This window comes from Phyllostomus discolor, chromosome 3 (assembly GCF_004126475.2).
Source record: "Phyllostomus discolor isolate MPI-MPIP mPhyDis1 chromosome 3, mPhyDis1.pri.v3, whole genome shotgun sequence".
Taxonomy (NCBI): domain Eukaryota; kingdom Metazoa; phylum Chordata; class Mammalia; order Chiroptera; family Phyllostomidae; genus Phyllostomus; species Phyllostomus discolor.
In genome coordinates this window covers 198340257-198365173 of record NC_040905.2, presented here as the reverse complement: position 1 = coordinate 198365173, position 24917 = coordinate 198340257, and the positions used below count along the sequence as shown (strand labels likewise).

The 24917-nt window shown below is 54.1% G+C and overlaps 1 protein-coding gene across 4 annotated transcripts in view; it reads left to right on the top strand.

Annotated features, from left to right (window-relative positions):
• AKNA (AT-hook transcription factor) overlaps positions 1-24230 on the top strand; it is a 52325-nt gene extending 28095 nt beyond the window's left edge. For all 4 annotated transcript variants that reach the window (XM_036022118.1, XM_036022117.1, XM_036022116.1 and 1 more), the window contains exons 7-22: positions 1577-1636; positions 3883-4010; positions 4457-4664; positions 6273-6427; positions 6516-6704; positions 7491-7737; positions 8729-8835; positions 9577-9788; positions 11589-11748; positions 14952-15128; positions 16479-16594; positions 17362-17508; positions 18941-19036; positions 20546-20659; positions 20919-21111; positions 23150-24230. In XM_036022118.1, coding sequence (XP_035878011.1) covers positions 1577-1636; positions 3883-4010; positions 4457-4664; positions 6273-6427; positions 6516-6704; positions 7491-7737; positions 8729-8835; positions 9577-9788; positions 11589-11748; positions 14952-15128; positions 16479-16594; positions 17362-17508; positions 18941-19036; positions 20546-20659; positions 20919-21111; positions 23150-23414 — 2574 coding nt within the window. In that variant the 3' untranslated portion in view covers positions 23415-24230. The remainder of the gene's footprint in view (positions 1-1576; positions 1637-3882; positions 4011-4456; positions 4665-6272; positions 6428-6515; positions 6705-7490; positions 7738-8728; positions 8836-9576; positions 9789-11588; positions 11749-14951; positions 15129-16478; positions 16595-17361; positions 17509-18940; positions 19037-20545; positions 20660-20918; positions 21112-23149) is intronic.
• Positions 24231-24917: the final 687 nt, after the last annotated feature.

The window sequence follows — 24917 nt, the reverse complement described above, 5'->3', positions numbered from 1 at the left end:
CTTAGTAGTCACTCCCCATTCCCCTTCCTCCATCCCCTGGTGGCTGCTCATCCACTTTCTGCCTCTGGGGTTTGCCTGCCCTGGACATTTCATGTAATAGTCGTCCTTCTGTGTCTGGCTTCTTTCACTCGGCATAATGTCTCAGGCTCATCCCTGTTGTAATAGCACAAACGGCACTGCTGTTCTGGGTCCTGTCACTGCAGAGAGGTTTCTCCCTGTCCCATGCATCGTAAAGGGAAGCAAAACCAAGGGCATCACACCGAGCAGGAGCTGGGGCACCGGCTGACCCCTGATGAGCCAGAGCTGGACTGTCTCATATAGGAGCCACTGATCACGTGGCTATTGAGTGCTTGGCCAGTCCAGCCCGAGGGGCTCTGTAAGTGGAAACCACGTGCTGGATTCCAAGGACTCCGAGAAACAAAAGGAATGTAAAATACCTCACAGATAATTACATGGATTGCATGTCGAAATAATATTTGAGATTTATAAAAGGTATTCAATAAACTCACCTTTTTCTACACTTTCAATATGATCACTAGGAAATCTGAAATGAGATATGAGCCTCCCTGACATTCTTGTTTCATGTTATGTAGATTATATAATTCTATAAATTTCTGTGTTACTTTTCAACACTGATTTCCATAGAGCTTTACCAGAAATGACCCCCAAATCATCTTCTGCCTTTTGCCTATTATATTGAAAAATAGTTGTTGTCAAGGTAAGAGATGCACGTGTCAAAGACCCTCACACAGTGCACGGGTGTGTTCAGGGAAGAGTCTTTGCTCCCACCCTTGCCCTCCTGTCCCGTGCGGAAATGTGCAACACCCGCACCTGCGTTTGTAGAAATGGTCACACAGCTATACGGTACCTTGGCTTTTTGAATGTCCCCAGTTTGAATAGTTCTTCCTGGGTAGGCAATACATTCATGTTGTTCAAAGTTCGAGGGACACCCCTGTCCTTCTGCCACCCAGTTCTCCCCAGAAGCCATTAATGTGTCAGTTTCTTGCGTCTTTCTAGATACAGTTTATTGTATAAAAGCAACTGTATTTATATTTTTCCTTTTTTAGTCTCCACATATTTTATACAGTCGGTAGCATACTAGAAACCCTGTCCTGTACCTTTTTTACCCCCCCCACTTTTAATGCTTAGAAGTAGGTCTTGGAGGCATTTATACATCAGAACGTGTACACGTGCCTTCTCTTCTTGCAGTCTGCATACTATTCCACAGACGGGAGTTTGAACTGTTCCCCCGACACGCACCCCACTCCACCCCCACTGTGCTGCAGGGAATATCCTGCCTTAAAGGGGTCTTCATGCGCCTGAATGAGTGGGCTTTGCTGCTGATAAGTTCCTGGAGGTTCCCCTTTAATTTTCCCAAGGCTGCCCATGGCTGAGTTCAGTGATGAAGTCAATTTCTGGCACGCGCCTTTCCATGCTTGGCAGAAAACCCACATCCCGAGGCGGGACCCAGCTCCCTGGGCCAAAGCGTGAATGTGGGTGAGTGCGGGAGTCCGTAGGACTCATCTTCCAGGGTCCTGATTAATGGGGCGTGTTTCCTTCTCTTCCCACTGTCCAGGTAGAGTCCTTTGCGGGCCTGATGCAGGCAGGCCGGCTGACGCCCCAGGATCAACTCAAGGTACCACCCACTTCAGCAGAAGCCCTTAGAGCTGCCAAATAACGGCTCTGTCTACTGTCTCGGAGTCTCTGAAGCCTTGATTGCTGCAAGACAGACCAGAGAATCCCAGACACAGTGTCTCCTTTTAGAAGAAACAGCCTCTGCTTAGCTTTCCAATGATAATGATCATTGTATCACAGTAGTTACCGCTTAGTAAGCCATGATGTTATGCCAGGCACCGTGGCAAGCTTTTTGAGTACGTGATTTCATTTTATCATAACAACCCAGCGAGGCAGTCACAGTCATCACCCCGATTTAACGGGGATGGAACTGAATCCCAGAGAGGTGACTTTCAGGCCACACAGCCAATAGGCAGCAGAGCTGGGACCCAGGTCTGTTGATTCCCAAGTCCAGGGTCATAATCACTGCCCTGCATGGCTCCCCACCAATTACCCTGCTCTCAGCAACCAGAAAGAGGCCTTTCCTTTTTTATTTTCTTTAGTATGATAGTAATTGCCAAAAAATTGAAACTTGTGGGAGGGGGTGGCGAGTCATCATGGGGAAGACCCCCGATCTAACCAGTATGGGCTTACTTCCTTTTGGACTTTGGTATTGCTAGGTAACTCTCGTCCTGTGTCAACTTTAGTTTCTGCTTCATCAGCCAGGGTCCCAAAGGAGCAGATGGAGCCCTCAAAGCTGGGAGTGTGGGGTCAGTGAAGGGCCAGTTAGCAGGGGTGTGGCAGCATCAGGGGTCTGACAGGGAACAGGGACACCCAGTGACTAGCACCTGCCCGGGGCCGTCCCTTCCCGGGTCTCTCTCCTCTTGCCCTGTGACCTCTCACAGGTGCCTCCCACTGGACAGACCCCATGGGAAGCCAGCAATTGGGGAGCCCCGTTGATGCGCGAGGCACAGAACAGGGCGGGGAGGGTGAGGGCCCAGAGGGACAGATGCAACGCACCTGGTTTGTAGAAAAAATTATGGTGCAAGTATTTTCCCCGTGTAATTGTAGGGATGCCACGTGCATTTTCCAATCACAAATGAGTGATGTATATTGTATCACTTTCAGTGGCTGATCGAGGACCTTACAAATGAAAACCGTTCATTTTCTTCCCCTCTGTGCTAATTCCTTCATAGACAGGGAGGTTGGGAGCTGTTGGAAGATGGAACTTGACTGGGGACTGTGGGGTCTAGGCACTGGTTGCCCTCGGCCTCAGTCTGTGGTCAGCATAGAGTGAGTGGGATGGGATGATACTGCGCCAGGGTTAATGATCCCACCTCCTGTAGTTTTAGCCACGTGTTAGCTACTATCACGTTTACTGTGCGGACCAAGTATCATTGGTAGGTCCAAGAGCTCTGCAGCCAGAGGGCTAGGTTCAAATTCTGCTCTATACCTCGCTCTCTCATTGTGTGACCACCACCAGCTTTGTGCCTGTTTCCTTCTCTTCAAAGGAAGATGATAATATACCCATCCTACTAGGGTTATGTTGAAGGTCAAAGGAATGAAGTGCTTTAGCCCAGAGCCTCAGGGCTCAGTCATGTTACTTATCTGTGTCAGTAGTGTGACGGTGATAACATCATCTGTCATGACAGTCTGTAAGGATTTGGGAAAGAATAACTAAAGTTCCCAAACCCATAGGGTTGCAAATTAAGAATGAAGACCATCCTGACTGGGTGTCTCAGTTGGTTGGAGCGCTCTCCTGTACACCAAAAGGTTGCAGGTTCGATCCCCAGTCGGGGTACATACCTCAGTTGCAGGTTTGGTTCCCGGTCAGGGCACGTATGACAGGCAGTCAATCTCAATCTCTCCCTCCCTCTCTCTCTCTCTCCCCCACCCCTCTCTCTCCCTCCCCCTTTTTCTCTCTCCTTTTCTCTCTCTAAAGTCAGTAAACATAGCCTTGGGTGAGGATAAAAAATAAGTGAAGACCCACGGTCTCTGGTACTAGGTCCTTATGGGGACACAGTGATGGCCTATTTGACACTACAACTGTCACGGAACATTGGGGTTCTCGTCGTTCTGCCCAGGAAGGACTGGTGCCCCCTGGAGCTGGTGCCGAGACTCTGCGCCCTGCCAGTCTGACGGCAGAGAGCTCGACCAGGGCGGGCGGGCTCCGGAGGGCCCCAGCCCCAGCCCCCGAGGGACTCGAGGCCTCCGCAGGCCCAGGCTGAGTGCCGTGGCGCTTCCATGGACCGTCTCGGCCCTGCGTCTACAGGGACAGAATGCACAGGGGCGGGGCACTCAGCTCTTCCTCGCCTGGTGTGGTTTCAGGGCTTCCAGCGCCTGAAGGCTGCCCACTCGGCCCTGGAGGAAGAATACCTGAAGGCCTGCAGGGAGCAGCACCTGGCCCAGCAGCCCGCTGGCTCTGAGGGGACGCCTGAGAAGTTTGATCCTGGCAGGTACTTGCTAGGGAGGGAGGCCAGGGAGGAGGGAGGGTGCCCACTCGGTCACCAGCAGGGGTGCACGTCACCCTCATAATTTATACACTAGGGGAGCAGGGAGAAGTCCTATCCTGATTAGCCCCATATGCAAATGGGTGAATACCAAAGGCTGAGATTTGTGTCCTTCTGGACTCACCGAAATGAGAAATGACCTTGGAGATAAGAGCTGAAACCGTTTATTAGAGAATGGGGAAACTGAGGCCAGAGGAGGAAGGGATTTACTCCAGGTCCCATAGCCTGTCGGTGCCAGAGGGGGACTTGGGCTGATATCTCTCGATCCCAGGGGAATAGACCCCCCCCCGCCCACCGTGGGCACTCTCTGGGGTCTGCTTGCAAGCCCATGTCCCAGACATGCCGGTGTGGCTGCCACCTCCGGTTCCCAGTGCTGCCGTTTCCCATTCCAGGGAGCTGGAGGCGGAGATATTCCAGCTGGGCATTCGCCTGGAAGAGTTGAAGGACTACATGGAACAGAGCCAGCAGGAGCCTGAGCGAGCAGGGTCAGACTCACCTCTGGACAGCCCCCCAGCCTCGCCCTTCCCCCGCAGGCCCACGTGCCTGTCCTCTCCCTCGAGACAAGCCCACACGCCGGCCGGCCAGACCCTCTGCCCAGAGGTACCTCTTTGTCCCATCGTGTGCTGGTTGGTTCCTTCCTTCCTTCCTTCCTTCCTTCCTTCCTTCCTTCCTTCCTTCATTTCTTCATTAACTGACTTCTTTACTACATACTTACGAAGTATGTATCGTATGCCAGGACCTGTGACACATGGAAGGGTTCGCTGGGAAACAAACAAAAACAAGGGTGGCTCCTACCCTCATGCAGTTTTCTGTCTGGGTGAACTAATTATACAGATATTTAACTATAATTTTGATCAGTGCTATAAAGGAGAATTATAGGGTTTTGTGAGAGTAGATTACAGGGTAACAAATGAACTTGGGGGGGTCAGATGATCTTTCCTTGAGGAAATAATATTTAAATGAGATCTGAGGGTGAATAGGAATTACCAGGTACAGAAGAAGCCATCCAGCGGGGAAAACAGCTGGGGCAAAGGGCCTGTGGCTAGCGTCTGAAAGTGAGGGGGCAGTTGCCTGACAGATGCGGCTGGAGAGGCGGGTGGGGGCCCAGGATGTAGGGCTGGTGGGCCACATGAAGCATTTGGTCTTAAACGGCTACGTTTTTCAACAGGGCATGACGTAAGAGGATACGCAGGCAGGCCAGTCAGAGACGGGGAGGTGGCAGGGCAGACAGGGAGGTGAACGTGGACTTGGGAGAGGGTTAGCAGGCACATTGACCGCACCTGAAGTGGTGGTGAGAGGGAAGGGAACCAAGGATGACCTCCAGGTTCTAGCTTTGGGTACTGGACGCATTTGGAGATTGTTCACCGAGACGGGAGACCCTGATCAGGGGCCGCGTGTGCAAGGGGCTTGGTAGAATTTTTCTCCAGTCCACGTCACAGACCATGAGGGACTATCATGATCTGTCTTGCAGTGGTCACACGGGTGACCGAGGCGGAGTCTCTGTGCCTCGTTGCCGGTGCTCCCTGCCACCTGTGCTGCAAAGACTCACCTGGTGGGAGTTGGAGCAGGAGAACAGGCGATGTGTTAGGTGGGCCGGGGCTGGTGGAGAGCTGGGCACTGGGAGAATACCCATGACCGCTGATGTCTTGGGGCCCAGGGTTACAGGGGAGATTCTCTCCCAGTGTGCTCTGCCCCAGAGGGTGGGAAAACTCCAGCAGGCGCTACCCTAGGCACTAACTGGTAAAAGGCCGAGGGCATGAAGAGCTTCCATGTTCTTGCAACGAAGGTGTTTTGGGAGGCTGGGTGTCTATGCTGGAATTGGGGGGGGTCAGGAGAGATGCTTCTGGCAGGAAAACTAGGGCTGAAATCTCAGCTCTGCCCCTCACTTCTGTGTGCCTTTGGGCAAATCATTTGCACCTCAGTTACGTGTCTGTAAAATGGGTGGTAATAACCCTATGTACTGATGGGATTGTTGTGAAGTACAGTGCCTGGCATGTAGCAGGTGCTCAATTAATGGCAGTTAGTGTTGAGAATCTTGTGATCCAGCCCCTTCATTTTGCATGCACATGAAAAGATTGGAGGGGTGGATGAATCTAACTTACTTTTGACTCTTCGGCACCCAGCATGAGCCTGACGGGAGGCAGGCCCTGAACAAGTGGTGTTTATGTGTCTGCTGAATCCCTGCTCCTCCTCCTTTCTGGCCCCCAGCCCGACGCCACCAGCGTTGACCCCTGCGCATTGCACATGAACGGGGAGATGAGCCCCGCTGGCAGTGAGGTGGAGGACAGGCCACTGGGGCTCCCGGCCCGAGTGAGGCACAAGGAGCTGCAGGTGGAGCAAGACTTCCATGGGCTCCTGGAGCGGTGAGTGCCCACCAGTCCAGCCCAGGGGCTGGGTCTTGGCTGTTCCTGCTGGACAAGGCTCATGCCCCCTCTGTGCATCCTTCTGCAGGTACCTCAGTGTGAAGTCCCTCCCAGAAGCCGTGAGGACCGAGGAGGAGGAGGAGGAGGAGCAGGAGGAACAGGGCAGCACCCTGGCAGTTGATGGGTCAGCTCCAGCTCCAGGGACAGCAGAGGCCGGCAGGCTCTCCTCAAGGCAGCTGCCAGTGCAGGCTGAGAGAAGTCACAGGACCCCCCTCGAGTACGTCCGTGAGCCCCCGCCGCTTGTCCCATCCAACCCTGAAACAACGAGGGCAGTGATTGCCTTCATGAGCGAGACAACTCTCCACAACGTAGACGTGGCTTTCATGGCCTGTAGCTCAGCGCCTCTCCGTGAATGCCATTGACAGCACTGGGGGTGACTGGGGGCTGTGCGGGATGCGATTTTCAGGAGGAGAGAAGCAGCCTTAAATACCAGCCTTCTCCTTGTCAGTCTCAGACCACCTAAGTGCATCCAGGAGAGGGCCTCAGTGCTATTTTGTCTCCCTGCATCTTCTTTTAAAGAGAGAGAGAGAGGAGAGCAGGCCTCAGGCCGGCAACAGGATCTATCTAGAATATGATACTATTGTGTTTCTTGTGTTTATTTTTCAATGTTAGTTTCTTTTTGCAACACAAAACACTGGTCTTCTCTTTATAATAGTGAAGTCTAATTTTGAGTAGACTGGAGTTTATGGAAATGGCTGAAACGGGGAAGATGGTATGCAGATTCCCGAAGCCTGGGACATGCGGCTTTCACTCGTGTGTTTCCACACCATTGCCTCTGTGCTGTACTGGGTGGGTTTGATTGGCATCGCATGTCATGGCGGAGAAAAGTGAAGTTCAGGGAGAGGAAGTGCCTCGCCCAAGGCCACACAGCCCGAAGAAGGTGGCAGTAACCAGCATGGGCACCCAGGGGTATCTGATCAGAGCTTGTGTCCTGGATGCTCGACTCCCAGGTCAGGGCTGCCCAGCTCAGCCCAGGGCATGACATCCTCTCCTTCTCTGCCAGGGAGACGGTGGAACAGATGGTATCCAGGAAACCAGCAGGCTTCCATGCACCCGTGGCCAGAGATGGGTCCCTGCTGGGCCTGGGCAAGGCCGAGGCAGCTCCTCCGGGCCCTGGTAGGCCACCCCACTCGCAGGGCACCAAGCCCTCGGCGTCCCACCAGAGCAGTCTGACCAGCCTAGAGGGGAGCGGCGTCTCTGAGCGCCTTCCACACAAGTCTCTCCGCCAAGCTGGTGGTGCGCACCTGGAGGTAAGTGTCCACACAGGGGAACGGACTCAGAACCTCAGGGAGCTGTCTGCCTCTGGGCCTTTGCTCACGCCATGCCTCCTCAGAATGCCTGCTCCCGTCACTGCCAGCCACAGTCCTGCCCAACATACAGGGCTGATGTCCAGTGCCTCCTCTTTGTCTTAGCTCCGCCCACCCCTGTCCCTCTGCCAGCGGCTCTTGTTCCTCCCCTGAGAGAGTGTGTAGCCCTCTGAGCCTGCTCAAAACATCTGGAGGCTCATCCTTGACTCCATGTCCTGCTTGTGCCACTAGAGCAGTGGTTTTTAGACTGTTGCAGGATCACAGATCACTAGGGGAATGTGACATACGCTATGGAATATGACTTATTCCCATAGAAGAACACATATATAAGCAAGTATACACACACACACACACACACACACACACACACCGTAGTCCTAATGAGCCCGTGGTAAAGCATCTGCACTAGACCATGAGCTCATGAGGGCAGGCACCTGGGTGACTCTCTTCGTGTCCTTCGTGCCTTGCACGTGAGACCTGGCATGCAGGAAGTTTGGTGGGTTTCCTTCTGATTCGTGGGGCATTTCTGCAGTCAGGTAGGGCCATGGCGGCCCAGGCCCAGGCCAGAAGACACGTGGCAATGAGCATCCTCATCCCATACTGGGACTGCTTTCTCCTCTTTCTGTTCCTCTGCTCAGGAAATCTGCAGTATCCCTTGCCAGGGCCCTGGCTGCCACTGCTCAGGGAAGGGGGACTTGCTTAGGGTCCTGTGCGGGTGCGGAATCTCCAGGTGTGGAGTCTCCACTCTCGGCCTGGTGAGACTCTGCACCCGCTGGGTGCCGAGGGCCTGAGCTGGGTTGTTGGGAGCTGGGCCAGCCTCCCCAGTCCAATCTGTTAGCTTCTGGAATGTGAGGCCCAGGCCAAGGTTTGGGAAGGTCTTCCTACTCTGCCTCGGGCACATTCCTCAGACTTAAAGGGACACTGCCTCTTACAGGAGTCCTGGATGGCGTCACCCGAGACAGACAGTGGCTTTGTGGGCTCAGAAACCAGCAGAGTGTCGCCCCTCACCCAGACCCCAGAGCATCGGCTCTCCCACATCAGGTATACCCCAGGGACCCCCAACATTGTCCCATTAGTGCCACATACCCGGGAGAGCCTGGGAACCGCAGTGGCCTGTGAGCCTAGAACAGGTAGATGGGCGGGGTATTCTCAGAGACCTCAGCATCCCCTCAGCCATGGTTCCTTCCCCCGTCTTATTGATGGAGGGGAGCTGGGGCTCAGAGAGGGAAAGTGACTTGCCTAGCATCACTCGGCCAGTTAGCAACAGACCAGAAAATAAATATCTGTGGAGCAAATAACCAAGTGAGCGGTGAGTAAATAAGAACTTGAGGGTCGTGCGAGGGGAACAGAAGACAAGGACAAAAGGCCATCGGGGTGGCTGGAACCCCAAGGGAAAAGAGAGGGTGGAGGGGACTTAGGTGAAGGGTGAGGGACAGGGCCACGGAGAAGACTGATGGCCCTGGAGGCCGGGTGCAGGCCCCGCAGCAGGCCCGCATGGCAACCCAGGGCTGCGTGGGAAGAAAGGGTTAGAAATTCTATTTCCCTGTGGATTTTCTAAGTACACAATTGAGCTTTATAATTTTGTCTGCGTTGGTGGACAGGTGTGAAATTGTAGTTTGTAAGGAAATGCGTGTGCAATGGGGGTGCGTCCTCAGAAAGACTCGTATCCGGGGTGCACAGTCCTAAAGGCAGGCGGTCACTTGTTCAGGGTGTGGAGGGGCTCGGTGGCTGTGGCCTTGCTCTGTATGACCTCACAGTGTCCCTCCCTCTGTGACCCACCAGAACCCCAGGGACATTAGCCCAGTCCTTCACTGCTTCTGTGCCCCGGGATGCAGCCTCCCACCCCCGGGCCAGGGGTCTTCCCGTCCCCAGAAGAGCCACTGAGCCAAGAACACCCAGGAGCCGAGCCCAGAGGCACCCCTCCACACGGGACAGTCCTCTCCGGCAGAGGGTACCCAGCTTCCACCTGGAGTCGGGGATGGCAGCCGACATGGGTGAGTGGGTGCGCCTGGGTTGGCCAGGGCCTGGGGGTGCCCGGGTTGCCTAGATTAGAAAACGGAACCAACCAAAAAACTTGCATCACCCTTCAGGATACAAAATATCATACAGGTTCACTGTAGGAACATTTGAGATTAGCTAGGGCAGGCAAAAGGGAGCAAAAGAAAAAAAAAATATGCTGCAAACTGTCGCTGCGGCCATCTTGGAGCAGAGCCTGTGAGATGCCTTCCATGCCGGGGTGTGTGTGTGTGTGTGTGTGTGTGTGTGTGTGTGTGATTTACATACACTTAAAACGGAAATAGGGCACATTAACGTTCGATAACCTTTTGTTCACTACACATTGTATCTCGAACACATTCCATGTCTATAAAAACTATCTGTAACTTATTTTTCTACCTTTAAAAATGCATGTGAGCTTTCTATTGAAATAAAACATGCAGGAAAGACCATAAGTTGGTGAATCTTCTCGAAGTGAGCATAGACACAGAAACGCAACAGGCTCAGGGCCCCAGAGTCCCCTCCAGCCCCTTCTGTTGCCCCTGCCGCCCCCAAAGGGAACCGCGGCTCTGACTTCTAACCCCTCGGATTAGCTTTGCCTCCTTTTAAGTTTCATCACTTACATTTTTTTCAAATTAACCTTTAGTTGAAAGTTTTATTGATTATTGGTAGGTTCACAGGCAGTTGTAAGAAATAATACACTGAGGTCCCGCGTGCCGTTCACGCAGCGTCCTCCAGTGATAGCGTCGTGTGGAATCACGGTGGAGTACCAACCAGACCCTGTCGGGGACCCAGTTAGGGTCCCTCCACAGCACAGGACCCTCATGTGGCCTGGCTAGAGACACACCCCCTACCCTCCTGCCCCCACCCTCTCCTTAGCTCCTGGAAACCGCTACTCTCTTCTCCCTGTCTATAATTTTGTATTTTTAGAAGGTTATTTGTATAAGTGGAATCACATAATTTATAACCTTTCAGGACTGGCTTTTTCACTCAGCCTAATTCTCTGGAGATTTATCTAGATTGTTCCATGTGTTTGTGGTTTGTTTCTTTACCTATTGCTCAGCAGTATTCTGAAGGCTGTTTGTTTGTTTAAGATTTTATTTATTTTTAGAGAGAGGGGAAGGGAGGGAGAAAGAGAAGGAGAAAAACATCAATGTATGGTTGCCTCTTGCACGCCCCCTGCTGGGGACCTGGCCCTCAACCCAGGCATGTGCCATGACTGGGAATTGAACCAGCAACCCCTTGGTTCACAGGCTGGCACTCAGTCCACTGAGGTACACCAGCCTGGGCGGGCTCATTGTTTTTAATGCACAGGCCAGATTAGTGGTCTTAACCTCTGGTTGCCCATCCCTTTGGGAGGCTGAAGCCATGAATGCTGTCCTCCAAAACATGCTCTCAGGCAAAGGTGTGACTGTAATGTCAGAGAGAGGTGGAGGCTCCGAAGCCAATTCCAGGACAACATGGTGAGATGCATGACAGAGTCTGCGGGACTCAAGTGAGGCACAGTGAGGCTCTTTGCAGGGGGAGGGTCCCGGAGACTTGGATCCCATGCCAGGAGCGTGGACCGTGAGGGGCATTCTAATTAGAAACAGCTCAGCAAGCTTAGCACAGCACCCCACACTCCCAGTGAAAACCACATCTTCTGGTTTTGAGGTTAGTGGGTCATTACCTCATCAGGAGCTTCATCTGTGACCTCTTCCCCCCCCCATCCCCCGCAATCTCCCACCCTTACATGTTCGCACATGATGTGGAGGGTCTTCTCCACGTCAACTCACTTCGGTCTCATTCTGCCTCCCTAGCTGTCCCTGGCTCACAGTTGGAGGGGAGAAAGCGGATTTCTGAACAGCACCACCCCAGCACGAGAGTCAGCCCACCCTCCACCCCGGCCCCTGCAGCTGCTGCTCCGCCCCGTGGACTGACGGAGACCACCCCAGCCCTCCTCACCAGGACAGGGCGAGAGTAAGTCAGATGCCTGGTCGTCATAGAGACGAGAGAGTGAGGCTGAAGGGCGGCCGGGGCTTGCTCAGCCCTCACGGCCACTGGTGGCTGTGCTGGGGCCCGGCAGACACAGGCGTCCCACCTTTCCGGCTGTTTCTGTGGGACCTCAGGGATCCAGACTTGGAGGACACATGTCCAGCCAGTGGGAAATGACCTGGAGGTTCACCTTTCTGGTGCTGAAACCCCTCTTCCTGCCCCCGACGTTTCCCTTCCTGAGTGGGAAGGGGAACTCACCAGGGACACGTTTTCTACAGTTGTGCATTCTCGTATGAATGGAGAAGAAATTGCTTTTCAGTTTCCATCTTTTCAATCCTGCACAATTTCTCTACTAAGGAAGTTGTTCCTTGTGTGGCTGAACGGAAATGGGAAAATGGGTTGGCCAACCCTCTTACCTCTCCTCTAAGTTGCTTTTGGCCAAGGACCAATCACATGCCTTTGTGGGGATGGGGTGTCTGTTTCAGAATCCCAGGGTGCACTGGGGAGACTGCTCCACAGTAACCTTCCAAAGCCTCTGTGGCTCTGTGGTCATGGGGTCGTCTGGCATGTGGTCTCCGTGTAAAGTCGGGTCTAGCTGCTGGTGTTTGGCTTCCAGGTCCAAGTTTAACAAGTGTACTCTGCAGCCTCCCTGACATCAGCCTAGGAATTAGAGGCTTATTTGCCTGCGATATGCCAGGCCTTGGGAATAGCACAGTGGACAAGACACTGTCCTCAGCCTCATAAGGCTCACCCTCTTGTAGGACGGATGAAGAAACGGGTGGTCACAGCCTAAGTGTGATAAGTACAGTGATGGAGAGGCTCAAGGGACTGTTGAAACACAGAGAAGGAACATTTAGCTCAATCAGAGGCTTCAGGGAGGGCTTCCTGGGGGAAGTGGTGTCTCGAGACCAGAGGAAGATGCATGAAAGAGTATCTGTAGCCGAGGGAACAGCATGTGCAAAGCACTCGAGGTGAGAGGTACCATCACCTTGGAGGAGTCAAACATTCATTCTGGCCAGATTCTTGAGCACGAGGTGATGGGTGTTGAGCTGTAAAGGCAGAGAGAGTCTGATGGGGAGACCTGGGGGAGACCTGGGAGGGCCTCAATGTCGTGGTTAGAGGTTTGGGTGGTGGCTGGGCTCACAGGGGTTCACTGAATATGCATGAATGCATAAAGACTCACTTGAGCTCTGGCCAGTGTGGCTCCATTGGCCAGCCATTTCTATAGCCAGCTGAGTGTCGTCGTCCCGTAAACTGAAAGGTTGCGTGTTCAGTCCCTGGTCAGGACGGGAACAAGTACAAGAGGCAGCCGGTCAGTGTTTCTTTGTTGCACTGATGTTTCTGTCCCTCTCTGTCTCCCTCCCTTCCCTTTTCTCTAAAATCAATAAGCATGTCTTGAGGTGCGATAAAAAAAAAAAGACTCGCCTGAGACAGTAAGGGGGATTTTAAGCAGAGGAGTGTGGGGTCAGGCTTACGTTTTAGAAAGAGTTCTGGCTGTCACGAGGATGAGAATGGAGACCAGGAGAGCACTGAGAAGGCCACGGGACCAGAAGAGAGGCGATGGGCAGTGGGAGGGGAGGGGGTGCATCTGGGAAGACATGTTTAGGCGTTGGTCCCACAGGGCTTGGTGGTGGGTTAACTTTAGGGGTGTTCAGGGAAGGAGAAGGGTCTAGAATGACCCATTTGGGGCTGGCCGTCCAGTTGGAGGCTGACACGGAGGTGGGAGCCCAGCAGGGGGAGTAAGTTTGCAGGGAAAGATGAATTTTAAGTGCCAGCTCAGTCCCTAAAGAATTAAGTCAGGAAAATTCAGATCCTGATTTTTTAAAAAGGAGCCAGAGACGGGGACACCCACGTGGGCGTTCCAAGTCCCAGGTCCTCATTCGGCGGCCTTTGGCCTGGCTCAGGAAGCCAGAGCTGCCCCGGGCCCTGCCTTCCAGGGGTTAACTGGTGACAGAGCTCTGGCTCTCTGGCTGCCCTCACAGTTTGCCTTGGAAACCCCAACAAGCGTCTCCTTGGGGATTGCCAGGGGAACCGACCGCCCTTGGACACACATCACACTGGGGCACAGCTAGAGAGAGGCCTCCTGGTCCCTCTTGCAGACTCATCCGAGAGCCGATGATGGCTGGAGGTGATGCCAGGGGACACCCACTGACAAGTCCAGGGGTCACCAGGCAAGAGCTAACCCTGAGGGGAGAGCCCCCACTCCGGAAGCTGGCCCCAAACAGCAGAGGGAGAGCCCACGTCGGCCCGGAGGACAGCTGTGCCGAAGCAGACTCCAACTCTCTGTTGGGGCTGGTGGGGGGTGGGGGGGACCGTGCGGGTGGGATTAGCTGCCACAGTGCCAGTGACACCTCCAGAACGAGACTAGAGATTCAGGGACTGGTTGGAGAGAAACGCAGACGGCATTCACTCCCGAGATGCTAGTAGCTCGTTGAGATAACGTCCAATAAGAGGTTGCGCTGTGTTTGGGGTTCGCAGGGATTCTGGCAGCCAGCCCCTTAACTCTGCTCCCTCTTGGAGCCTGGAGTCCTGTTCAGTCATGCTCCCAGAGCATCTGGGAGGTGCAGGGGTCCCCGGGGCTATGTGCTGGGGAGACCTGCTCCTTGCCTGCCAGTAGCTCACTGCCTGGCTGGGGGGGGGGGGGGGGGGGGGGGGCAGATACGTAAGCATCTCCTGCCAGGAGCGGAGAGAGGGTCTTGAACAACAGGAAGCATTTGGGGGAACCCAGGAGGGAAGGGTGGGAAGGGGTCAGGCCTGAAAGGATTGTTAGGATTCCTATAGACAGAGGTAGGAGAAGGAGGGCAGCCCAGGAGCCAAAGAAGGTCAGAATTCAGATTTTAAAGGGAAACTTTAGCCAACACCCTCTGCATTCTGTACCCTTGTCTCTGTCTTGAGAATTGGTCACTCATGGCTCAGAAAAGCAACTCCGAGGCCTGGCATGGTAGGACAGATGAGCCTCGAAGAAAGTTATGCTTTGCTCACTGAAGGTGCAGGGACGCGAACTCAGAGAGGTTCAAGATGCAAGAACTGCGGACACGTAGGAACGGTCTAGAATGAAGTAATAGTGGAGTTGGACCGCATGCCTCTTAGCAGGGGATGAAGGCTGCCCCATCGGGCAGGACTCCGGGGGTGGCTGCAGCTCCGTTCATGTGCGTCTGCTCTTTGTTGCTGTCCCCATCCCACCCCAGCCAGGCCATCCGCGAGCTGCAACAGGAGGTGTCCCGGCTGCAGCTCCGGCTGGAGGACAGCCTGCACCAGCCGCCCCAGGACAGCCCCACACAGCCAGCGTCCACATATGACCGCCCTGCCCGGGCCCGGGACTGGCCAGCAGATTCCCCGGCCACTTGGGGCCCTCACTATGGCAGGTGAGTAACCCCCAAACTCCCACCCTTGTGCCCTGGGGGCAGCCACGGAAGGCAGACATGGACGGCCTCTGGCTCCTTCCAGATTTTTGGACATAGGCACAGCCACACCGCTCCCCCCCTCACTCATTCATTGAATCATTCATTCGCTCTTGCATTTTTTTTACTGTGTTATATTTGGTGCATAAAATATAAACGTGTGTTAATAATAAAGTCTGATACAACGAATACCCCGGACCTCACCACCCACCTGAAGAGCTACAGTATCTTCAGGACCCTCACCCTCTCGCCCACTCCCTCAGCAGATACTCCTCCAGGATGGTAACAACATCAGCGAACTAGGGACGGATCTCTGGGAGGGCGCTAGGTTAAGGGTTTTGGGGGCGTTGTCTCACTAATCCTTCCAACAACTCTCTAAAGTAATTGCTCTTATTATCCCCATTTAACAGATGAACAAACTGAGGGTCAGAGAGGCCCAGAGCCATTTCCTGTGATTCTGACCCCAGGGTCTTTAGTTTGGACTTCCCTGCTCTCCTCCTTCCATTATAAGTATTTCTCTGGGCTGGCCCCTCACCGATCATCTTTAAAGGCTGCATAAAACCTGCCCTGGCCAGATGGCTCAGTTGGTTGGAGCATCGTCCTGAACACCGAGAGGTTGGGGGTTTGATTCCCAGGCAGGGCACAAGCCTAGGCTGCAGGTTCCGTCCGCAGTGAGGACATGTAGGGCATGTACCGAGGCTGCAGGTTTGATTCCTGGTCAGGGCGCATATGGGAGGCAAGCAATTAATGTTTTTCTCTCACATCCGATGTTTCTGGAGAGAAACACTCTCTCAGATCAGTAAACATATTTATTTATTTATTTATTTTTAAGATTTTATTTATTTATTTATTTTTAGAGAGGGAAGGGAGGGAGATAGAGAGAGAGAGAGAGAGAAATATCAATGTGTGGTTGCTGGGGGTTATGGCCTGCAACCCAGGCATGTACCCTGGCTGGGAATCGAACCTGGGACACTTTGGTTCCCAGACCACGCTCAATCCACTGAGCTATACCAGCCAGGGCTCATATTTATTTATTTATTTTAAAGATTTTATTTATTTTTAGAGGGAGGGAGAAAGAGAGGGAGAGAAACATCAGTGTGTGGTTGCCTCTCATGTGGCCCCCACTGGGGACCTGGCCTGCAACCCAGGCATGTGCCCTGACTGGGAATCGAACTGGTGACTCTTTGGTTCACAGCTTGCACTCAATCCACTGAGCCACACCAGCCAGGGCTCGAATCAGTAAACATATTTTAAAAAAACATTAAGGCTGCCTAAAACCTCACCCAGTGACATCAGCTCTCACTCTTTTACTAGTAAATCCACAGAGAGATTGTCCAGTGAGCCTGGAGGCGCTGAGCAAGCTGTCCCCACAGGAAGGCGGCGGGCCAGGTCCTCCTCGGTGCCTCGGGAGGTGCCCCGACTGTCCTGGAGTAAGTGACTATCTGCTGAAGCTGATTCCTGGAGCCCACAGTCTGGGCGTGGTGGTTCAGTGGTGAGGGACCGCAGCAACAGGCTTAGAAAACACTTGAGGGCTTTTGTGCGTCTGTTAGAGGCGGTTGTGGCGCTCTGAAGCGTGATACACGTCCAGTGCTAGCTGTTGCGACTGTAAGACACACACACAGGGTCTGGCAGAAGTTAGGCCTGTGTGGGTGTGGTTGGCAGGGTAATAATATGGGGGTAATAATTCATAGTTTTAATTTGGACACTTCACCTAAAATGTCACATGGTGTGCTTGAGTGTGATATTATTATGCTACAGAATTACATGCTTAAGATTTTGTAATAAAAAAGAGGCGTTATTTGTGCCGGACCTGGTAGATCGCCTCACTTAATCTTCACTGCAAGACGGGCCATAATATCCATGTTCTGCAAATGTAAGGAGAGCCAAGCCCAGAAGTGCAGGGTACCTGCCTAGAGTCACACAGCTCTGGAATGGGTGGCCAGGTGGCTCACCTGTCCCGTGCAGTTAGAGGGACAGTTAACAGTATAGGAAAGATAGTGCCTGCCTCCCAGGATTGCTGTGGGGCGCATGGCACAGCGCCGGCAAGGGGTCTAGACCAGTGCTGAGCGCAAAAGTGGGGGTCCCAGTGTGTCAGCTGTCCCCACAAAGGGGTGGATCTGGGATTAGATCCACGCACTCCCCGAGCTGCATGACCCACCTGCCTGCCCACTCTGATGCCCCTCTCTCTCCACCCCAGGTCCCGAATCTGAGCCAGCCTCCCCGCGGCTGTCCTCTGAGAAGGGCAGGACCACCGGGGACAGCCCACAGGCAACTCGGGACAAAATGAGAGGAATGCGTAGTACCAGTCGGCCAGACAGGGTCACCTTCCGGGGCCAGTATACAGGTGGGCCAGAGGGGAGGGCTGGGGAGGGTGCTGTCCCCGGGGTGGTGGTCTCTATCATGAGAAGCCTTTGCTATTTAGCCATTCAAATAGTATCATTTCTCCGAGTTCTGTGATGTGGAAAACTTCAGGGAGCATGGTCTCTGTGAATCTTAGTGCTCTTGTTCATTCAGCAAATGGTTTCTGATGCCTCCCCTTTGCCAGGGTGCATGCTTGGTTCAGCGCATTCAGCTGGTCAATCACAACGAGGTTTAGGAGGTAGCTGCTGTTCGCTGGACCTGGGCTACAGAACAAACACAGAATCATTTACTCCTGCCCAACCTCCAAGTCTGATTCTCCAGGGGGCCCCTCTGTCCTAGGAACCAGGCCCCCGGCCCATAGTAAATCTTGAGATGACGCTTAGTAGGATTTTAAAGTGCTTAACATTAAAATAACTATGGAGAGGGCTCCTATTTTCCTGAATCTGATTGTCTAGAGAAGACATAACAAATAAGCATTAATAGTAAATGTGTAAATTATCATAGTAAGTGAATTATAGACACGGCTCTCACCCACCCCTCCCTGGGAGGGACAGTGTTCAGCCTCAGATCCGTACGGCTGAGCCCTGGGGACAAGGCAGGAACCAGGAGGCACTTGCCCTGCTCCTTGGAGGCCAAGGAGTCAGAAGTGAGAGCAACAGTAAGTCCAGGGGACCCCAGAGCAACACACAGAGTATAAAGTGGGAACCCTGTAATGGCAGAGGGTGGGGGGAAGTGACCAGTCATTGGGCAACGTGCAGATCTTATTTAAGACTCAGGGATGCACCAGGCAGGGGTTGGGGTGAGGATCTGAGAGTCTGACCAACTTTTTGATAACACTGAGCGCTCTCTATCTGCCTGGCGCTCGGCAGCCTACCCTACGGATCCAGCCCTGTGCGGTTCTCCCAGCAACCATTCGGAAGCTGTTGTGTCTATGGGGTGGACCCGGAATTAGATGCACCCACTCCCTGAGCTGCAGGGCCCCCTTGCACAAGCCATTCCCATCCCAACCAGCCAGTCGCGTCTGGGGAGAGTGGCAGTGCTCTTTGTCGCTGGTTATCATGTCTTCCTTGCTTGCTTTCAAGTCCGCACAGCCTGGGTGTGCTGATTGCTTCTGTAGGTTGAGAACTGAGCAGGTGCTACCTCAGAAGGACCTGAGATGAAACAGGAGTCTGAGCGAGCTTACCATAAATAGAAAGATCAGTGTATCTGTATGTACACGTGTATACACACATACGCACCTATATTCATAGATGCTTATTTATGCACATATGCTGTGTGTGTGAGTGCACGCTAGAAAAGGAGAGAGCACCTATTCAAACCATTTGAAGCGAGAGGAGAAAGGTCATGGTACGAAGTCCCCCTCAATTGTGCAGCATGTAGGGAGCTGACACCGAAATTTCTGTGTTCATCCCCAGGCCAGGAATACCATGTCCTGACCCCCAAGATTGTCCCAAGAGGCAGTAACACAGTCTCCTGTCCCAACTGCCAGCCTGCTAGGACCCAGGACACAGGTAAGGGGTGGAAGCGGCCAGGGCAGCGAGGCTGCAGCTTCTTCTCTGCTGGGAGGGGCAGTCGGGCCAGACGTGGGCCTGCCCTGAGCTTGGAGGCAGGTCAAAGGCACAGACAAGGGAACCAGATTTTTCTGGGATTCTCAGGCCCCCCAGGGTGTCCTGTCCTCACGCCTGTTGCCCCAGGTGCTGCTGCCTAAAGCCGCCCTCCTTGACCTTGACATGGAGAAGCCACGGACGTGATTTAAGATGTTCTTGAAGGGTCCTGCTAGGAGGGTGCCAGGGAGCAATGATTGTATCTTCTCTCACCTCCGCCCTCCCTCCACTCCTCATCCTTTCTCCCAAACCCAACAGGGAAGAGTGGTGGGGAGAGCAGTGGCCTGAGAATGTGACAGCTGTTTCTGGTCCCGGTTCTGCCACTGACTTGCTGTATGACCTTCAGCAAGTTCCTTAGCTTGTCTGAGTCTCAGGTTCCACACCCGTAATGAAAGGGTTGGAGATGGGCTCCAGGGCCCTTTCAAGCAATGATGATGATACTGATGAAGCTGTCATTTACTAAGCCCCTACTGTATACAGGGCATCATGCTAAGGGTTTTAACAAACACTAATCCTCGCACTTCTAGGAAGTAGATTTTGCCACTTTTATTTTTACTCCCATTGTATGAGTGAGGAAGCTATGCTCCAAGAGGCCACATAACTCACCCAAGGACATAGAGCTTACAAATGGTGGAGCCAGAATTTGAACCCAGGTCTTTGTGACTTCAGAGCCCTGGCACTTCAGTATGTCCCTCTGCCTTTGCTAGAGTCCCAATAGTCTTTCCATCGTTTGTTCATTCATTCCTGTACCTTCCTGTACTGGGCCCTGAGCCCTTTCCCCAGGAAACTCTCAGCTAAGCAGACGGCGACCCAGTGGAGCCATCAGAGCTGGGACAGGGGAAGCCCAGGATGGGCTGGGGAGCAGGTAGCTCAGCCTGGTGTGTGGGTGGGTCTCCCAGGGGGCGTAATGGCTGAGCTGAGGCCTGAAGGACGAGTGGACTGGCCCTGGAACTTACTCAGAGGATTCACATGGGAGAGAACAAGGCTGCCTACTCTCCTCCTGCTAACTGGGCACTTTAGGCCTCCCCCAACCCCTCCGGTGCCCGGGATTGTTGTGAGTCGCTCCCACATGGAGAATGGGCCTATCTCACTGGGCTCGGCATCAGACAGAGGAGCATCAAAACTGTGGCAACCTCTTGGAGCCTCAGCTTTCCCACCAGTAAAGAGGGGGAGTGATGGTAGTAGCTAGCTGGTGGCTTGTGGGATTTGATAAAATAAGGCCCGAAGGGCCTGGCTCATAAAATATGGACTCTCACTGTCACATTTGCCATCAGCATTGTTGCCACGCAGAGGGAGGTAATTTGTCGTCTCTGCATGGTTCCTGAGGGAAGCTCAGTGCTTCAGGAGTGTGCTTGGGAGACTCCAGGCCTGATGATTCAGACGTAATCCTCTCCTGACACCTTTCTCGTCTTCCAGGTGCTGTCACCAGGGACCCACGGGGACCGTCTCCCACTGAGGCCCTGCGATGTCCCCTGTGTGGTGGATTTGGGTCTGCCCCCGAGGGGGAAAGCCCAGACGCAGCCACCTCTGGTATGGGCAGATGCTCAGTCTCTTCCCTCAGCTCTTCTTGATGGGGGTTGGGGCCTGGGTCGGGTTAGCAGGGCACGGCTGCTCCTAGCAGCCAGGGCTGGAGCATACTGGGCAGAGGGTTTGTGCCCCAAATCTGGGCACTCCCAGCATGGCCAGCCCAGTGTCTGGCTCTAACAGGGCAGGGCCTGGGCAGACCCTCTCTTTTCCGCCTGATCTCCCCAAGTGGTCAAGCTGTCTCTCTGGTGTCCTTCCGTGACAGGGGCAGAAAAGTCCACCCCAAGGAGGAGTGCACCTTCAACTTCCAACCCCAAGCCGAGGAGCAGACGGGTGGGCTCACCGCCCCAGCCGCCCCCTGGACTGTGGTATCTGGCTGCAGCGCCTCCCGTGCCAGCCTCTCCTGCTTTTGCCTACATCTCCTCGGTTCCCGTCATGCCTTATCCACCAGCCACTGTGTAAGAACCTTCCGTTCCAACGCTCCCAGCCTCTCCGCATGAAGTGCTTCGTAGTCGGCATTCGGGCCTGTCTCAGGCAGCTGAGAGCCCAGGCTTCGTGTGCCCCCTTGCCTTCCCCCTCATGTGTCACGTGCAGAACGAGGCCGACCCCCGTGGAGTCTCGTAGCAGACCCCGAGTGCACTGTGCATGCCTCACTGCATGCTCAGGCCTCCGGCAGAGGTGGTGGGGACTCCTGTGTGTGCTCTGACTCATTGGGCAGGGAAGGTTCCACCTGGAATTTGCTGGCCCGAGATAAACCCCAAGTGCCCACAGTAACCACGGGGCCTCTGTTTCTGCGGCCATTCTGTACCCTTGCAAGCTCAGACCTGTGGACAGAACTAACCAGGTTCCTGTCCCCAGGCTGGGATGAGCCATGGGCGAGGAGAGAGGCCCTGGGCTTTGGTGCCCCCACAGACCTGGCCAGTGGCAGCCACACAATCTTGCAGGTTATTTTGTTCCTCTGTGAAAGGGATTGTGGTGAGGGTCAAATGAACTAATGGTTGGACAGTCCATACCACATCACACAGGGTGGCCAGCAACCACCATGCTTCTAATGCTGCTGGAACCTGGGGTGAGGATGCCCTGAGATTTCTCTCGCTGCAAGCGGGCGTCCTCAGAGGCTGCAGCCTGAGCACCCTTTGAAAGCTGCCTGGGCCTGTGCTGCCACCTGGTGGTCTGCTGCCTTATAGTCTCTGCACCAGAGGCTTTCTTGCCAGGAGGGTCCGTCAGGTTTTGTTTTTGCAGCTTCTGCCCTGGGGAAGTTTGGGTAACTCTCAGCCAACCAGGTCATCGAATTATCAGAAAGTAGGGGTATGTGGGAACCCAGTGATTACATCAGATAGTCCCCAAAGGGTGGAATTGGTTATTGTTGTTAGGTTCAGGTGATCTGTATCAGCATCGACTAGGTGCTAATTAGCTCTGAACGTGAATTCAGCACTGACCCTTCCTGGCTGTCTGACCCTGGGCCTCTGTCACTGACACTCACAGAACACTTAACGTGGCCAGGCAGCTGACAGAGGTTTCCACCTGAATTTTCCTGTTGGATCTGCTCTGGGACATTGGTCTTGGGTGAGGGAATGGAGCCCTTAGTAGGTGAAGCAGCCCGGGCAGGGGTTTCACCGAGATTTGGGGCTGCCTGCTGCATCACCTCGCTGCTCTGAGTGTCACGTTGCTCACTGGGGAAGCGAGCATAATAGAACCGACCCAGTAAAGGAGGTAGTGCTGCCCATGGGTTCCGAGGGTGAGGACCCCGGCTCTGGGCTGGGCACCTGTGTTACTGTCTGGGGAGCTGCCGGGCAGTTTCCAAAGGGCCTGCATCGTTTCACAGCAGAGTATGTGCGTTCCACTCCCTGCACATCCTCGCCAATGCTCATTACCGCCTTTGTGACTTTAGCTATCCCCACGGATGTGAAATGCATGCAGTGCACCTCGTGTGGTTTTGATTTGCATCTCCCTGAGGGCTAACGGTGCCGAGCATCTTCCCAGGTGCTTGCTGGCCATCTGTATATCTTTGGCAAGATGTCTATTTCGTTTCTCCAGCATTCTTCTGCACTGGCGATGGGATTCCCCTGTGTTACCTCTCTGAAGAACAGTGGGGTTTGCTGCAGAGCCCGGGGTGACCCTGGTATCCCCCACACCTAGCTCTCAGACTCCAAGCCCCAAGGAGATAGGGTCGGTGTTGTTCATTTACCACGGTCACCCCAGGGCCTAGCTGCAGAGCACTTGGTCAAGAAGTATTTGTGAAATGAATGGGTAGGTTGAACCAACCACGTTTGAGCTCCTCTTCTGGGTCAGGCACTCCATTTACCTTCCTTCATCCTTCTAAGGCACTCCTCGAAGTAGGTGTTCATTGTTCTCATAGAGGTGAAGACGCTGAGACCCAGAGAACAGGGCCAGAGGCGTCCCTGGGGCTCAGAGCGGCGTCGGTGACAAGCCTGGTGCTCCTCAGCTGCACCCAATCCTCTCTGGGGTTAACACCGCACTTCCCTGTCTCCTCAGGTTCTATGCGCCTCCAGGAGGACCTACCTCAGCCCCCTCAGCCCGACTAGCTGCTGAGTGGCCCCCCGCAGCCTCCTCTCGGCCAGCCGGAGGACACCGGCACTCCATCCCGCTGGATCTGGAAGACCTGGAGGAGCTCAACAAGGCCCTGAGCCGAGCCGTCCAGGCTGCCGAGCGCGTCCGCTCCACCGCCAAGCACATGAGCCGCTCCCTGTCGGCCGACCTGCGCCAGGCCCACAGCCTGCGGGGCTCCTGCCTCTTCTGATGGCCCTCGGGGCTCGGAGACAGACGGCGGACAGGTGGGCAGGCAGCCAGCCTGTTGCTGTCTCCCCTGCAGACCCCTCACGAGGAGTCCTCCCTCCAGCACAGGCCCTGCCTGCTCCGTCTCAGTGTTTTCAAACGGAAGGGTCCTGGTCATCAAGAGAAGTAACTTCCCAGGGCACCGGCCCCAGGAGCAAGTGCTGGGACCAAGGCCACCTTCTGTGCAGATGCAGTCTCTGAAAGTCTCCTGCACTTGACCACCTCCAGCTAATAATATGTGTTTTATATGTGGAAGGACAGATAGCTTTTAAGTGAGGAGTTTTTTTGGGCATGGATCCTCCTTAGGATGCCTATAAGAAGGTTTGGGGCTAGGGTCTCTGGCACAAACCTGTCCACCTGCCTGTGACCCACACTTGGGAGTAGGCATCTCTGGAAAGATGTGACTGGGGACCGTTCCCCTGGTGGCTGATGGTGGGACACTTTGGGTCCATTGGGATGTCTTAGGATGCCGGCCCCCAGGCTGACTCACTCCCAGCTTCCCTGTGGTTGGGTCCGCCTTTCCCGTGGGCCTGCTGGGATGCAGACGCCCCAGCCTGGCTATCCGCCGGGGGCCCTCTCAGTACCTCATCTCCAGACCCCTGCCCCCTCCGGGGTTCCCTGTGGCCCAGGGGCAGGCCACCGTCTGCTCCCCAACCCTGTAGCAGCACGTACCTCAGCTTTTCTGGAATGTGTGTGCACCAGTGATATTTGTATATTTGAGGCATTTAAAAATTCTATTTTCGTTATAAGGGCAAGTGAAGAAGAATGAATATTGATCTTTTAAAAAAAAAAGAAAAAGCCAAAAAAAAATCCCCGAAACATTCCTAAAACTCCCTGTGTCTCTGCTGTGTCTCATTGACTGGTGGTTTCTGAAGTCAGTTTGCTGGAGTGGGAGGTGGATGCAGAGCCTTCCCCGGGGGACCTGTCGGGCGCACATTCCCAGACTCCTCCTGCCTCCTGGTGGCCTCTGTGTCTCAGCCTTGTCCCCTCTGCCTGTCTCGGAACCATAAACCTCTCAGCTGGAGGGACCTGCACGGGGAGGCCATTTGGCCAAGCCCCTTGTTGTTGAGGCCAGAGACACAGAAGCCCGGTGGCTGCAAAACACAAGACTGGACTCTCCCCAATGCTCCTTTTAGCAGCGAACGGCGGCGGCCGCTGTTCTCTGCTGAGCCCCTACCGGACGCTGATCCTTGAGCTAAGTGCTCAGTGTGGCGGACTCCGCGCTACACAAACCAGCCTTTCAGGTTCCCACCGTGGCCCCCACTTCACTGATGAGACTGGGGTTTCTATGGGTCCCCTGCCCAGATTCACGGTGGTCTGACTCCCAAGTTTCTAGTCATTGTTACTGATTTTCTTTTCCTAAACTTCCACAATTCCCACCAACCCCCACCTGTTCCCGTGGCTTTTTTTTTTTTTTTGCCAGTGTGCAGTTAAAGGGCACACATGAGATCGTGGCCACTTAATTTAG